This window comes from Phlebotomus papatasi, chromosome 2 (genome assembly GCF_024763615.1).
Source record: "Phlebotomus papatasi isolate M1 chromosome 2, Ppap_2.1, whole genome shotgun sequence".
Taxonomy (NCBI): domain Eukaryota; kingdom Metazoa; phylum Arthropoda; class Insecta; order Diptera; family Psychodidae; genus Phlebotomus; species Phlebotomus papatasi.
The window spans coordinates 86285871-86302426 of record NC_077223.1 but is presented as its reverse complement, the minus strand read 5'-3'; the positions used below and the strand labels follow the sequence as shown (position 1 = coordinate 86302426).

The window sequence follows — 16556 nt, the reverse complement described above, 5'->3', positions numbered from 1 at the left end:
ATTTCGGCTCCTTTAACCGACCTTTTAAAAGGTAATCCTTTAGGGATTGAATGGTCTCCGGAGGCCGACCGTGGCTTTTCGGAATTGAAGCAGCTCCTTGTATCTGCCCCTATTTTAAAACTTCCCGACTATTCTCAACCCTTCATAGTGCGTGCTGACGCTAGTGATGTTGGGGCGGGGGGAGTCCTTGTTCAGGGAGTAGGTAATGAGGAAGGAGTTATTTGCTATATTTCGCGAAAGTTCACGGCGGCTGAGCAGAAGTACTCTACTACGGAAAAAGAAGCCTTGGCTTGTCTATTTTGTCTTCGAAGGTTTTCGCAGTTCTTGCTTCATACCAAGTTCACTTTGGAGACAGATCATTCTGCACTCCAGTGGATCTTATCCCAGAAGCAAGCCCGTGGTCGTATAGGAAGATGGTTGTTGGAATTTCAGCAATTTGACTTTGACATAGTCCACCGTCCCGGTAAAAGTAACGTGATAGCTGATTTCCTTTCACGGAACGTTAATACCATTTCGACCCGGGAAGATAAATGGTATGCGTCCCTATATGACCAAGTCTCGAAATCCCCGAGCAGCCTTCCGGAGTATAAATTAGAAGACGGCCGGCTTTACAAGTATATCCGCTATAAAACTCCTTTAGGAACTTATAGTTTTAGGTGGAGATGCTGTGTCCCTAAGGGTGAACGTCAGGCCATTTTGCAGAAATACCATGATGATCCCACTTCGGCACATTTCGGGTTCTTTAAAACCTTCCGCAGAATTACGGAATATTTTTATTGGCCTTGCCTTCGCACAGACGTGCGCAATTATATCCGTAAATGCGAAACTTGTAAGAAATCTAAGGCCCCGAATTATGATTTAACACCTCCGATGGGTAATCATGTAGTTGCATCACGTCCCTGGGAACATCTATCAGCCGATTTTATCGGACCTTTAGTACCTAGTACTATGGGCCATCGCTTTATCTTGGTCTTGATCGACAAGCTGACCAAGTATGTCCTTTTATATCCTCTTAGAAATTCTACTGCAAACTCTGTTATCAAAATTTTGTCTCAAAATGTCTTCCCACAGTTCGGAGTCCCTCGTGTCCTTCTGACCGATAATGGTAGTAGTTTCAAATCCGCTCAACTTCAGTCCTTTTTGAGAAATCTCGGTGTTGCCCAATGGTTTACCTCAGGGTATACCCCACAAGCCAATCCTACTGAGAGAGCAAATAGGACTATTGTTACTGCTATCAGGTCGTATATAGGGTCTAAACACACAAATTGGCCAAAATATTTAGCCGAAATAGGGATGGCTATGCGATCCTCGGTACACGACACTACACAATTTTCTCCGTATTATTTAAATTTTGGGCAAAATATGATTTCACATGGGGATGAGTATACGCATTCCGATGCTAATACGATTCCATCGATCGAAGAGAGGATAAAGGAGTTAAAATTGGCCAGACAGAAGGCCATGGATAGGTCGAAGAAATGCCATGAGTCGTCTAAAAAGCGATACGATTTACGTAAGAAGCCGGGTAGATTTTCCGTGGGTGACGTGGTCTACAGGCGATCCTTTGTGTTGTCTGATGCCAATAAAAAGATTCAGGCGAAATTTTGTCCATGGGTGAAGAGCAAGGTGTTGTCCGTTCACGGACAAACTTACGAGTTGGAAGACCTGAACACTCATCGCAAGGCAGTATTCCACCGTAAGGACATCAAGCCAGGTTAAGGGATTTTTGCCAGCAGGACGGATTATTTTTTTGGCAACAATATCGGCATCGTCACTGGAACTTTCTTTTGTATCTAACGTAACTTGATTTTTGTACGGGTGTATGAGCGGGTAACGTAGAGAGACCATATTATTAATTTTATTTAATTTCTATTTCTTGTGAACGGAGAAATTCATAAGTAGGCCATCGTTCATTATGGATAGACCTAAATTAAAATTATAGTCGTTCGCCTTTAGGTGTTCATTTTGATCGAGATGATTGATACAGATATAGCCCAGCCTTATGCTGAAGCGAACTATGTTCGGCTATTTCAATCATCAAACTGTTATCCCCTTTTAAGACACATTGCTAGCAGTGTCCCTTGGGAATTTAAAGTGAGTAGCACTTCTTGCTGTTACTAGTATTTTGATTCGGTATTTCGTCAAGACGACAAAACCAATCAATTTTTATTGGCCAACACTTTAATTATTTTTCTCCTTCGTCAGTTTTGACGTCACATATAATTTCGGACACCTTAATTCGATTATCTATTTTATTTTACTTTTTTTTCGATTGGGATGCACTGAATTTGGTCGCGATTTGTTTCCCATTTCTCTGCAGTTAGAGGCAGCCACATTTTTCTGATCGGGATGTAGTTTCTCGAGTAAAATTTTATCATGTTCAATATTCGAGGCAATAGGGCAGTGTCGGTGGAAGAAGGGGTTTTCTCTTTGCCCTTCAGGATTTCTCTTTCCCCAACATTGTAATTCGGCTGAGACTCTCCTTCCCGCTTCTACATTTTTACGCGGAATGCTCTTCAGCGGAATAGCTGAAATCCTGATCGGATTATAATGGTGCTGAGGCGGGAGATTTGGGGGGATAAAATCGTGACCATTCGTGTAGAGTAATTCCCTATTAGATCATGTATATTAATGATCCGCCTTGGTGATCGAAATGGGGTGGTCCTTAGTAATAATATCTTATTCTTTTGAAAGTATTTACACACACTTTAAACTTATAGTTAAGTTATTTCGCTGGCGCTAATAATTAGGTCGGCCTATCGATGCGAAATCCTTAACATTTTTGACTTATAACTATTAATTCTAAATTTTACTTTTTTTTCTCGAAATTGTTACTCTCTAATACTACTCATTTTGTTTTGCTCTACTACTTATTAATTGTTATTGTTATTAATGAGATTTGTTATATTTTGTTTTTTTTTTGAGATTGTGGCTTATTGCCCCCTGGGGGGTTCGAAATCTTTTTTTTTTCTCTTTTTTTTTGGTGACCCCGGGGTGTGTGTTGCGAGCGCAACATATTTAAATTTAAAACTGTGGAGTGTGTTGCCCTGCTGAGGCGACGAGGGCGCTAGCGACGAGGAGAGGAGGTAGAAAAATCAGTAGCAGCTGATAAGAAAAAGAGCGCCAATCGGCCTCTTTCACCACTGACCGCCGAGGAGGCAACATCAATCACCTCGCCCATCTCCACCAGCCCAATCCCCAGCAGCAACACCATCATCACCACCAAGCATTGAAGCCACTGAAGCCACCGGGAGCCCCCAAGAACACCAAGCCCAATGCTGAGCTTTCCGGAGTAACCTCTGCCACATCCACCTCTCCCAAATTCCCATCTCAACCTCCGTGGGAGTGTTCTCACCGGAGAACACAGGGGAGTGTGGGACATAGTCCTTGCCCCGAACGTGGGACCTGAAGGAAGGAAGGAACGGAGGGAATAGAAGAGAGGAAAAATAGGAATAACACGGAGTGAAGGGATGTAGGAGAAAAATTGGAGGAATAAAAGATTTTTCCCAACACGTCTCATGAAAGTTTGAACTCATTTTGACTCTTCGTTTTATTGCTATTCCCAGTTTTGTGTGACAGGTCAGAGAAAAAGCAACAAAAAATATTTATGCAAAAAAAACTCATTTCCAATTTCAAGAAAAATACCGATTTAAAGTTATCTGACTAAAATAAATTTATTTTTTACTGAAAGATATGTCATTCTACTTTGTATATTTTATTTAAAAATTTGAAAAAATTAAAAATGTGAATTTTAGAGGCAAAACGAGTTTCAAAAAAAAAATTATATTTTCTCACCTAGCGCCTAAACTAAAAAAAAATAATGAAGAATGGATCGTTTTTTCGACTTTATTGAATCATAATTATCCTAGAAAACATTTTCCTTCAACTTTGTAGTGGGGCAACTTTGAATTGGGCAGCTTTGATATTAAGCTTTTTCTTCTATTTTTAAATGAAACTGGACCTTATAATGATATACTTTAGCTACACAAACCGGTTGTGAAGTTAAATTTCATTGAAACAGTCTATCAATCGACAGATAAATACATTTTTGAGAATCATAGGTTTTGCGAAAAAAACATCGCGATCTTAGCAAAACAGACCTCGGTAAAATCTCTACAAAATAATGCAGTTAGATTTGTTTTTTTTACACATTTTTTTTTAAATCGATAGATTTAGATAAACTTGCGAAACACAGAAAATAGTCGTATTTCAAAGCTGCCTGAATTCAAAATGCCCCACTTCCCCCTACGCTACTTTCGACGATAATGGCCGTTCCAAATGAAACAGTATAGATAGATTCATTAAAGTTTTACTATCAATTTATTTATTTATACGCTATTTATAAGCAAAACTTCACATATTTTCTCTATAATCTGTTAGCACACCTTTTTAAGAATAAAATAAATCCGTTACATTTTATGAAACACGTGGCTAATTCAAAAGTTGCGCGTTTTCGACCAGTTTCCCCTCCATTCGTTTTTGGTGAGAAATCTAGAGACTTTTTCCAACATGAAACATCGCAGTGACAGTCGAGTGGTTGTGTTTGTGTAGTGTGGAGAAACAAAAGAGCTCTCGAGTTTTTATCAAAATATCACAATTTATCAGCAAATAAAAATAGTCACGGTGTTAAATAATAGTGCTTGAGTGTCCACAGAGTGGATGGCGCGCGTTAATGTGGAGTTTTAGCCGGTGAGTGCTTCAAAAACTATGCTGTGAAAATGCATTGAGAAAAATCTGCAATGTAGGGGAAAGCGGGGAGATGTGGAACATCCTGTTAATTACCGAGATGATCATTATTCTGTTTTCTGGTGGTTTTACGGCCAGTATCTCATTTTATTGTGTCTCATAGTTTTTTTTTACTATTTTCTTTAATATGTAGAAAAAAAACGATCTAAAGATTGCCCCTGAAATGAGTGAGTTCATTAGTTTTATGTGCTGTATTAGTGCGACTTTCACTACTTCTTGTATCCTTATGGTCTGCGCACAATAACTTTTGTTATGTAAACATTTTTTCGAAATTGCCCATGAGAATCTAGTTCATTTGACAAAGTTTCAACGCTTAGTTTAGAAAACATAGCTTTGAACAATTTGAATCCCTCAAATTGGAATGGCGATTAAATTCTAAAGGAGGAATGTGAGGTTCTGTTAAAAAAATCGTGTGGTTAATTGAGAACTGAAAACCATATTTGAAAATTCTTGAAATTGCCTCTATTATGGTAAGATTAGGTAATTTGGAATCATGTCTCGGAGATTTCCTAACAGTTCTTTTAGATGGCAAAAGGAAAAACAATGAAGCAGTACTCTTGAATGTAAAGTATTTGTACTTTTTTGTGGTTTTTTTTGACCATCTGAAAGAGTGGCAAAATATAAAAATACAAAAATAGACATGAGTCCAAATTACCCCATCTCACTCTCTATTTTGATTTTAGTTTTTTGCACTATTACAGCGTGAAATCTTGTGTAATCAATCAACCTAAGTTCTCAAATTCTTGAACAAAACTTCTATAAAAAATTGTTAAATTTGTATTTAAGACGTATACTTCAGTCGAGATGCTTTTCATTGAGTAAAAACAATGTAAAACATCAAATGAATCACTTAGAGAAAAACGAGCTATTTTAATAGAGAGATGCATATCCGTAAGATTATTTTTGTTCACAGTAACTCGAATATTCATATGCAAATTAGTATTTTGGTGAAAATTTGGGAAAATTTAGGAGGATCTCAAGTTCAGGAAAAAAACATTACAAATAGAAAGGTGGGAAAACTCAAAAAACTTCAAAATCAAATATTTTAAATTAAATACTTTTATCAACCTTATATTATAATAGTATTATTACTGTGTTTTTACTGTGTAGTGTTACATTAGACTCTCGCTTATCCTTGAGAGCGAGACCAAAATGTCACACGGATTTTGACCTGGATACACATCAAATTGTTAGAAATCCAACGATTTATTTGTTTACATTGAAAGTTTGTGGAATGAATCCTGACCTGATTGAATCGACATTCTCCCTAAACATTCGTACTGTCCACAAAAGTCAAAAAAGTAACAGTAAGAAAGAATTACAGTAGATAGAGCTCATTTGCGTTCACAAAAAAAAAGACTCAAAACGGGGACAATATCTCAACAAAATTTTTAAAATTCAACTGTCCCACGGACTTTTTTTTATGTTACCCGGAAAAAGAGTCCATGAATAAGCTAGAGTCAACTGTATAAACAAAGAAATTCCCGTAGGTTTACCTCTTGTGTTTTACAAATGAGCAAAATTGTTCTTACACGATTTACAATACTGGCCACGACTTTCCGGAATACTATAGGAACTCTTATGAGGAGTTGTGCCCATGTAACACTTTGTGTTTGTGTTACTTTATTTTAAACTTAGGAAGAAAGTTCAGAACTATTGAAAATATTTGTAAAAATAATTTAGATACTCAGATTATCAGAAAAACTATTTTAAATTTATTTTTTGCAATCTAACCTCAAAATAAAAGTAATAGAGTTGTGTCCATGTAAAATCGAATAAGGGACACGATTGCCTTTTCCTACCAAATTTTCGAAAAAATTATAAAACTCAAATAGTGTTGTGTACTCCATTTTTTGACATAAAATTTCTTTGTCAAATACTTATCAAATTAATTTTTTTTCAATATATTTATATGCCCTACTCTCCCCTAAAGCACTTTCTGATTCTATTCGCCGGAGCATTTAGTGAGTTTGTTGCCCTATTTGAATCCAATTAATTTCCACTTTCATTCAATCTAGAACCATCAATTAACACGCAAATTCCTCTTTTACTGTCGATTATCTGGTTTTTTTTTCTTGCAATCTCTACTACAAGCTACAGAAGAACAGGTGAAAATTGAAGTGATAAATGAGTGAGAAAACGGGGAAAATGCGAATGTTACGTCATTGTTTGAAGCATGCGCAGAAAATGCAAGCAAAAGAGCGGCAAAAATTGGAGAAAGTAGCGAAGATTCATTTTTAATTGGGAGACAAAAAGGGGGAAAACATGCTTAACCACTTTGCAGCAGTAATCCTATTACTTAAATCTTTAACAAGATCTTAAAAATATGCTCTCAATTTCAATGTATCACTTAATGAATGTGATTTTCTTTGTTCATTATACATTTAGTAATAGTGGAATGACTTCAATTTCCTCATTTACTAAAAGTTATTAAAACCATTTCATTGAATCCACATTTTATTGCACTGAATTCAATTTTTAATGAAAATATCAAGGTTTCCATTTTAATATTTCCCTGGTGAGTTGTGCAATTTTTTCACGAAAAATTTTATATTTATTGCATTACAAAGATACGAACTGCATTTGACCTGAATATTGTTTTTAGAGAGAATTTATAACGAAATTTCGTAATCGGATATCTTGTAATTTCACTGAGGAAAATGTTTTCACGGCCATGTAAGACAAGCAATTTATAAAAAAAAACATTTGCTAAACTATTTTTGTTTTATTTTTATTTTGAATGAATTCAATGCATTCTTTTATGATTTTACTATTGACCAGAAAAAATCGAACAAATTACCTAATTAATTAAAGTGGATTCTATGTCATGGTAAAAAATTACGTATGTGATAAAGGATGACTCAATCTACGTTAAAAGATCAGGCCTGGTACAGACCTGAGGATTGTTCAAGAAACAATTTAGAGTAGGTAATTATAATTCATTTAATGATAAAACTATATATCCATCGATTTTCGACTATACTATCTCTTGGGTTAAGCCGTAGTTGGATGTAAAAGGAGTCCCGGGATTAGGGGAAACTTATTTCGACTTATTTCGACCATTCCTTCAGTGGACAAGAATCCCTATCTATGAATATGAGTTCATGTAGGTTTTGTCCTCTGCAGTCTAATATGTAATTTATAAATTCGCAGTGTTTTCTACTGCCCCAGTTTCCCCTATGCATATTTTCGGATCTGAGAAAAACCGCGCGAATGAGTTACAGAAACGCTGTAATATTTACAAAATATTATCGGCGCCAATTTCTTGGGCTACTCAGCGAGCACAGTTAGCTAAAAAAGCGTTTTCAGCATATCTTTGCTGAATTGATCAGAAAAAAGACGGAAAAGCATCCCAGACCAGAATCACAAAAGCATTTGAAAATCAAAAAATCGGTTCTTAACCGATTCATTACCGATGAAGACCGATGTAGCCGGGTTCGAAATTATACGGGCTTCAGACCTGAGTTTTAGCCATCTGGCTTAACTCCACTAATTCATTATCAGGCACAACATTTTAGGAAATTGTTGTTTGGGAGATATTAGGGGCAAATGATCATTTAGATTTTGAAAAATCAATAAAATTCCTTGTTATTTAGATTTTTGAGACCTCAGGGAACTGGGTTAAACCTGCAGTCTAAAGCCGGCATTACAGTACTTCTCTAAAAAATCCAAATTTAACCAAATTGGTTGAAAAATGGCCCTTTCAAAGTGGTTGACCTTTGACCTTAAATAATTCAAAATGGCGAATTTTCCGGTCATAGGTATGTTAGGACTAAATGTTCGCCTGGACTACCTATAAAACATATCCGAAAATTATTTTAGAAGCTTGGGCCAATTTTGAGAAAAACCGAAAAAATATGATTTTTAGGGGATGTAAAATTATTCAAAAATCGGTACTTAACCGGTTTATTACCGATGAAAACCGACCGAACAAGGGAAATTTTGTAATTGTACAACCCCAATATTTTACTAATCTATATGTACAGAGGGATATGAATCAGAAATATTGTTAATTATTGTTATTATTAATTCGGATCAAGACCTATACTGAAAGCTTTATTGACTTTTCGCGACGAAAGGCTTTGAGCGCTTGTTAATTTGTTCAGATTTTGTAATGGTTCAACTGCATGAACTGCACCATCATCTCCTGAATTTATGAATAAATTATTTATTTCACTGTGTAATTCTAATTTGGTTTATGTCTTTGCTAGAGGGACATTTCGCCTTTATACGCAAATAGCGTTGAATTTAAGGGCCTCTCGACAGGTTCGGGCCCAGAACCTGTGGACAGGTGTCTCTTCAGGTTCAGGCTGAATGAATCTTATAGAACCATCTTTTCATCATTCTTTTCTTCTTTTTTTCGCCTCTTGTTGACAGAGATTCTTTACAATCTCAACTTTTGTAGTCACAGGTGAAATCCGACCTCGTCAGATCGGGCCCAAATTTTGGATGTACTGTACACGTTTTGACACTCATAGATCACGAAAATCGTGTGTGCTAAAACTCGATTTTCGTGGACGGTTCGTCCTGTCCGTCCCGTCCGTCCGTCGTATAAGCACTTCTGGAGAGAGATATCGACAAGCGGTTTTCGGCAAAGGTTAAATATCGATAGGTGGCTAGAAGTTGGTGATGTCAGACCCATCCCCCACCCCCCATTCCGCCATTTTGGAACACCCCCAAATTTTCTTTTCTCAATAACTCAGCCCCTATGGCATCGATCGAGCTCAAATTTTGGTATGTTATAGCTGGGCGCTAAGGGCTTTCGATCAGTGGCAAACTTAACCATCTCCGACCCCCCTGATCCGAACTAGAGGGGGTCAAAAATTCATTTTTCAAATGGTCATAACTCCGCTTCTAATTATCGGATTTGGAAAAATTTCGGTGTTTTGGAAAGGCCTCGTGAAGTACTACAACTTTTGTGGCACCCCAATTTAATCCGATTTAATCGAAGATCCGATTAATCGATCTCGAATATTTCGAAAACTAGACTATGCTTTTTCATTAAATTATAATATGTTGTAGCTGAGGTCGAAATCTTTCCGACGGTGGGTCGCACTCCTCCCTAGATGTTCCCTGACCCGAGCTATAATCAAAAATGTTTTGCCCTGTGCATTTTCTGTGTTTATGAAGGGATTTCGATGAAATTTTAGCATATATTGTATCTAAAATCGAGATCTTTCTAATAATGGGTCCTATCCGTCTCTACCCCAACCCACTGTACCCCGACCCTTACTATATCCATAAGGACCGGACTCATATCTTTAATGTTTATTAACCGATTTCAATTAACTTTTTTTTTCTTTTGTTGGTCTTCCCCACTCAGTTTGTAATTCATTCTTTGCAAAGGGGTGTTGACTGTTTGGAATGAGCTGCCTCATTTGCTCCTCCATAAACATGTTTGTTAATTGTGATCTTGGGTTTGGTGGGAATTGGTCGAATTTCTCCCCAAAAACGTTCCAATCTGTCGACTTGCGCAAATATTGTGCTAATTTACCGATTTTTTTGTGAAATTGTGTAGATCTGCTAATTTTGAGCTCTAGATCGATGTCAATCTGCCGATCATCCCTCAAAGTTTACTAGGTTCACTCTAAAGGAGCCACGTATTCGTCCTCGGGTTTGAACTCTGACGGTGTCGGGAAAGACTTGATTATTAATGTGTTTCTGGCTTTAAAAAATGATCTCTATTTCATCAAAAGTAGGAGAAAGCGCGTTACCTTCAGATAACTGAAGCTTCGAACAATTTTTTTTCAATCTGTTTTTAATGAATTTGAAACGCTTTAATATTACATTTTATAGCTAATCCAGTGCCTCACATTTCGTCTGAAGCTTAAGTCGTCTGAAGGTAGTGCGTTTTCCCCAACAAAAACTAACTTGCGCTTTAATATAATTCAAACCATAATACCAATATTCACTGAGAGAAATCTGAAAAAGTTAAAATAACATTCCGGAAATGTTAATTTTACCCTGCAATATTGATCCGAAATCGGTGTAAATATTACACTTTTTAGGTGTATTAGGTGTTAAAGTTACCCATTTTCATGGTGATTTTACCCTTAAAAAGGTGTAAAATTAACATTTAAAAATGTTGATATATTTTTACACCTAAAGAGTGTTAAAGTTATGAGGAAAAACAGTTAATCGCACCCTCTTTTTTCTCAGTAAGGAATACTGTTCATTGCTCAAGTTTGATGTAAAATTAAATCGCTGAAGATCCAAATGAACATATTTCTTATTTCAAATTTTAGTTTACAAAGTGAAGTAATTTTCTGAAGGCATTTTTCTTCTCACAAAAATACCTTGAACTTCATTGAAAAGATTTGAGATATTCCAATTGATTGCATTAGTGAAAAATTTAGGGCAAATCCTTTGGTGCTGTAGGACTATTGATTCTCTGATGCAGAGTCGAGGGCAAAAACCTCTCATGAGGGATATATTGTTTCAATTGAAGTTTCTGGTGCTGGGTTGTTTGCCAGAGCTAGGACAGAAATAGTGAGAGAAAGAGAGTGAGAGGGATTTGCTGAATACGGCATCTACCTTTTTAACTCCTCTTATCACCTGATGATAAAGACAAAAAAAAACAAGCACACAGCTCAGAATTTGAGAGTGAAATGAAAGAAAAATCATGATTGATATCATCGTGAGTTAAGTTAACAAATACACCAAAGAGTTTTCTATCACTTATACATGCAGGTGATCCGATCCCAACTCCACACGAGCTAGGAGAGTGTCCGGGTGGCCAGAATAGTTGACGCGAAGCGACTGGAAGTGTTGGTTGTGCGTGGAAAATTGCCCAGATTTTCCGGCTTCGTGTCTCACCGTGCGATATTCAATGGAATGAATGGAATACTCTGCCCAACACTGTCAGCAAATAATCACGCTCTCTTGCCAATGAATAGCTAGGAAAAAAAAATAGAAGAAGAGTGAAATAGAGAGAGACCGAGGCAAACAGGCGAGAATTATGGTGAGTTTTTTTTTACAACCTGCTTATTGAAATATGCTTCTTATCAGTTTGGGGTAGATTAATCAGTTGTCGCGATAATTGATGCCGGTTCATGGGTCCACATGGCTAAGTCAGTCTTTGGTTTGCACGGTGAAAAGTTGGTCGTATAATTTCAATATTGTAACAAGTGCTGAAAAACAGAGACAGGAGGAATATGGTAAAATATAGAAAAATATTTTTTAAAAAAATATATATATTATTTATTATAAAATTTAGCTTCCCGTGGAATTTTATAATTACGATACAACAGTGCTTCTCAAGGCTTCATGAGACACATTTATAAATTTTTCCTGGCTATTTTCACGATGATGAGTTATTTTAGGTTGAAATGTCGCGCCTAAATTGAGCGCTATCACTCTCTCTCTCACACACATTCACATTTTCCAACTCCACATTTTTGATTTCCTCAATGGACAATTAACCCATTTGGCATATACTTTCTTTAATTATTGAATTATTGCGTGATGTGTTTATTCAAGTATGACGCGATATGATTTAATTATATTTTTATGAGATTTGTGCAATTTAAAATGCATGAATCTTTACTCAGAATATGGTGTTGTGTTATTAATCAAGTCCATCGTGATTGGTAATTCTGTCTAGTTGCGGAATTATTGAAGAAAATTGTATAATGTGCCCAAAGGTTTTACTAAAAATTGCAGAAAGTCTCCAGAAGTTCTTAATTAAATAGAAGGAGTGAGTTAAAAATATCACATGCTCAATAATTACGACAAAAAGATGAATTATAGTGGAAAAAAAACTTTTAGTACATGCCTGTACTAAAGTTCAAAGTGAGACGAATATAAGCATTGGTGGCATAAAATTACTGGAAAATTAGATTTGATAAAAATCTATTATTAACATGGTAAGCTCAATTATCTTTCGGACTTAAGATAAATCGGAAAGAAGACAGGTGCGGAAAAAATGTGGAATGTGGAAAGTTCATTGAAGATCCAAAGTCGACATTAATAGTTTGATTCAGTTAGGGATAGCGCGCTACCTTCGGATGACTCAAGCATCGGACAACTCAATGTTTTTCTTATGTCTCTAATGGATATCACCAGTAGCTCTTTTCTGGAATTTTTAGGCATTGGAACAGCTATTAAAATATCATAATGGGTCAAATTAATTAAAAACACATTGAAAAAAATTATTTATAAGAAGCTTGAGTCGTCCGAAGTTAGCGAGCTTTCCCCTAGACTCTTGAATCTGAATCTTTCAATTTCGAATGACGGTTTAATTCAAAATGTGAAATGTAAGGTTATATTAAAAAAAAAGTACTATATGTATGATTGAAAATCATTTTTCTGTGCTGCTTTTTGAATTGTTACATACATCGTGACCCGTCAAATAATTTCGTCAGATATCTTTAAGATTTCTGCAGAAAATATCTACACCTCTGCCGAAAATTCTGTAGATATTCCTACGAATTTTATTTGGGCTTAGGACAAAATTCGTCAGAAATTTCTGCAGATTTTCTGACGAATCCTGGTGCATACTTTGACGAATTTCCGTACATATTTTGCCGATTTTCTCTAGATTTTTTTCTACATTCCAGACAGCTGTGTCTGAAAAGATGGAATATTTTTCACTGAGGTTTGCAAAATTCAATAGAGTGATTCTTAGTGATTTCACAGTGTTTATATAAAATAAAGAATTCTGCGACGCCGTGTTATAAGTAGAGAATAGTGAAGTGATATCTTTAAACAGAGTGTCGACCTAAATTTCGTGTTTTTGCCTCATTCGATTGGCGATTTTAAAGAAATTAGTATTTTTGCTCGCAATTTTTTAGTTATCTAAAATGTTTAATCGGTAATGCTTGTTAAGCGGAGCATACCATTTTCTTTGTAACATCTACAGTTTCTTGATAAATGAACAATATTTTTGTTGAGACAATGGAGACTATGCAGATTTACAATGCAGAAATTCTGCCGAGAATTTGCAGATTTTCGGCAGAATTTCTGCCGAAAATCTACAGATTTCCTCTGAATGTACTAGAATATACCCTTACTATTCGAAAAACCTCCAAATAAAATCGGCAGGTAGAGCAATGATTTAACGGGAGATGTCTAAGGACGAAATACTTACCTTGACCACCTCCAAAACATATAAAGAAATGAAAAAAATTCTAGGGTCCGTTTTCGAAATAAACGAAAAAACATGGTTTTGGAAGAGAAGGTATAAGAGAAGATGGAGAAAAAAACCCATAGCAAAATTCCGCGGAAATTCCAGTGGAAAACCAGCGTCCAAATTGCGAAATTCCCCGAAATTTGACGCTAAAATTCCACTAAGTTTTCCATGGAATTTGGAGTCGGAAATTCCATTGGTTTCATAGCTCTCCATGGAATTTCAAGTACGATCCACTGGAATTCCAGCGTTGAATTCCGCGGAACATTTATATGGAAACTGACATGTGAAACGTCCGCGGGATAGGCTGAAAAAATCCTATGGAAAATCCAACTATCTTTCCACAGGGTTTGCAGTGTTTTTTCCACTATTTTTCTCAAATGTCAAGCAAATAAAATGGTATTGCGACAACATAAATAATGTTTCCAACCTCCCGCAATAATTTCTAGTGATTCATATGGCAATTATAATATAATTAATTATGCGACACTGCATTTTGTGTAGATAATAGTGAAGTGATTACATTAAATTGGGCGTCAACCTAAAATAATACTGTTTTTATGTCATTTAATATTTATTTTAGGAAAAATTATTTCTTTTTATGAAATATTTTTTAATGCATAAAGTGTTAATTCGTTATTGCTGGTTTAGTAAAACATATTATAATCCTCATAATCTTTGCTATTTCTTTAATATTCAGAATGTGACAGCTTCATATTTTCTCCATTTTATTTTGGTAGAAAAATCCAAATAAATTCCACAAACATTTCCATGGATGTATTCTACAGAAAAAATCCAGTATAAATCCATGAAATTTTCCTTGGAACCTATTATGGAAAATTCCTATGGAATTTTTCAAGGAAAAATACTGGAAAATTCCGAGGAATTTTTCGCTTGTTATTCCTATTCCGCTTTCTTTTGCTATGGGGAGACTAGCAATATAGTTCCTCTGAAGTTTGCTGTTATAGCAACTCCTTACCAGTATAGCACTGTCTTTGTCAGAATGGGCTCTCTCCTTCCGACTCTTTTAGGCTCAAAAGTCCTACTACAATATCTCTTACCGTTTGGCTTCTAGCCGTATCACCACAAGTTAAAAAAAAAAGTGTATTATACGCAGAAATTCTTACTCGAAATTAGGGTTCTTGATGCAAAATTAAGTGCAGTAAAGTATACTGTACACAGGTATTCTGTAAATATATGACAATGTCATATGACAAACTTTCATGGTAAATTCGGGAGCAGGACAAGCAAGGACAACATTAAAGTCCAATGAGTATCGAATGCATGTTGCAAAAAGCACTATGAAGTTCTTAGTAACTTATATGATTTTCGAATACTCTTCCCCCATTCGTCACACCTAAATTTTAAATTTGTAATATGACATTGTCATAGTGTTACAGAATTCTTCTACTAGAGAGGAGATTCGAACCCGGGACGGTTGCATCACAGAGCAAGCGCTTTACCACTTAATGCCTGATTAAATGCAAATTGAGCAAATCCATCTTAATTTAAAATAACCAAGAAAAGATCCTTCCTTCTAGTCCATATATTCAGAAATATTTAATAATTTAATTCAAAATTCATCCATTGAAAGGAAAAAGTTATTTTACTACTCGAACTCAAGCTGACATGGCTAGAGGCCAAACGGTAAGAGATATAAAATTCCGATCTTTAACGACCTCCCATAAGTCAACATTATCTATGAGTTTTTTCTTTTTTCCCCACCACGCTCCTACCATTTTTTTCCCTGCATTCCTTTCTGACAGTCAGTTAAGAGCTAGGTTAGGTATGATTCTCTCATAATCACACCTATTGTAATCCTCGGATTTTCTCTAACACCTCCAATGGGTCTTGCAGAACATATTTCGTACGTAACTGATTTCGGTAATGACCAGCCACCAATTTAAAATGAAATGTGGGAAGTTCCACTTTAAAACAAGGAAATTGAATGAGAATACTCAAAATACATCGAAGTGGCAATTAAAGAATCACATCTACCATAAGAAGTCTAATTTCATCACTGCACAAATCAGAAAGTAGTAATCACACCTATTGTAATCCTTGTTTTTTCTCTAATACTTCGAATCAGTCTTACATAACAGTTTTTGAACATCAGTGATTCTTAGAATTACCAGTAATTAATTTAAAGTAAAATGTGAAAAATTCCGCTTGAAAACAAAGCAAATTGGATGAAAAATTCTCAAAACGCACCGCATGGGCAATGAAAGAATCACACCTACCATAAGCAGATTCAGGCTTAATGTTTAATTTGACAGAAATTAAATAAAAAAACATCTTATGAAGTCTCATTTTGATGGGAAGGTGCGTGTTATCCATGAGATTTTAGTGAAAATTGTTTAATATCCCAATTTTCTTGTGAATTTATTCAGTGAAATCTCTGATGAGTCAAATATCCCGAGCGGCGTGCACAGTTTGACCCAAAACAGTGAGGAATTCTTAAGTTCGGCGGTCAGTAATTTTGACAGATGTTTTTACGAATCTGCAAAATTCAATTTTCCTGAGCTGCAAGGGTGGTAATTTTTATGAATTTTTCTCTACCCACTAAAACGACCCCCTTCAAGCAAAAGATTTTCACAGTAAATATTAACCCTAATAAACCCTCTATAACTTGGAATAGTTGCTTTTTCGACCTTATTTCTGGCATAAAGAATAAGAGATCAAG

General features: G+C 35.8%; 1 protein-coding gene across 1 annotated transcript in view; it reads left to right on the top strand.

The window, feature by feature from the left end:
* The first annotated feature begins 4521 nt into the window (after window positions 1-4521).
* LOC129804854 (endoplasmic reticulum metallopeptidase 1-like) overlaps window positions 4522-16556 on the top strand; it is a 28168-nt gene continuing 16133 nt past the window's right edge. Inside the window, exons 1-2 of the mRNA XM_055852512.1 lie at window positions 4522-4689; window positions 11437-11707. Of these exons, the coding sequence (XP_055708487.1) occupies window positions 11705-11707 (3 nt within the window). The 5' untranslated portion in view covers window positions 4522-4689; window positions 11437-11704. The remainder of the gene's footprint in view (window positions 4690-11436; window positions 11708-16556) is intronic.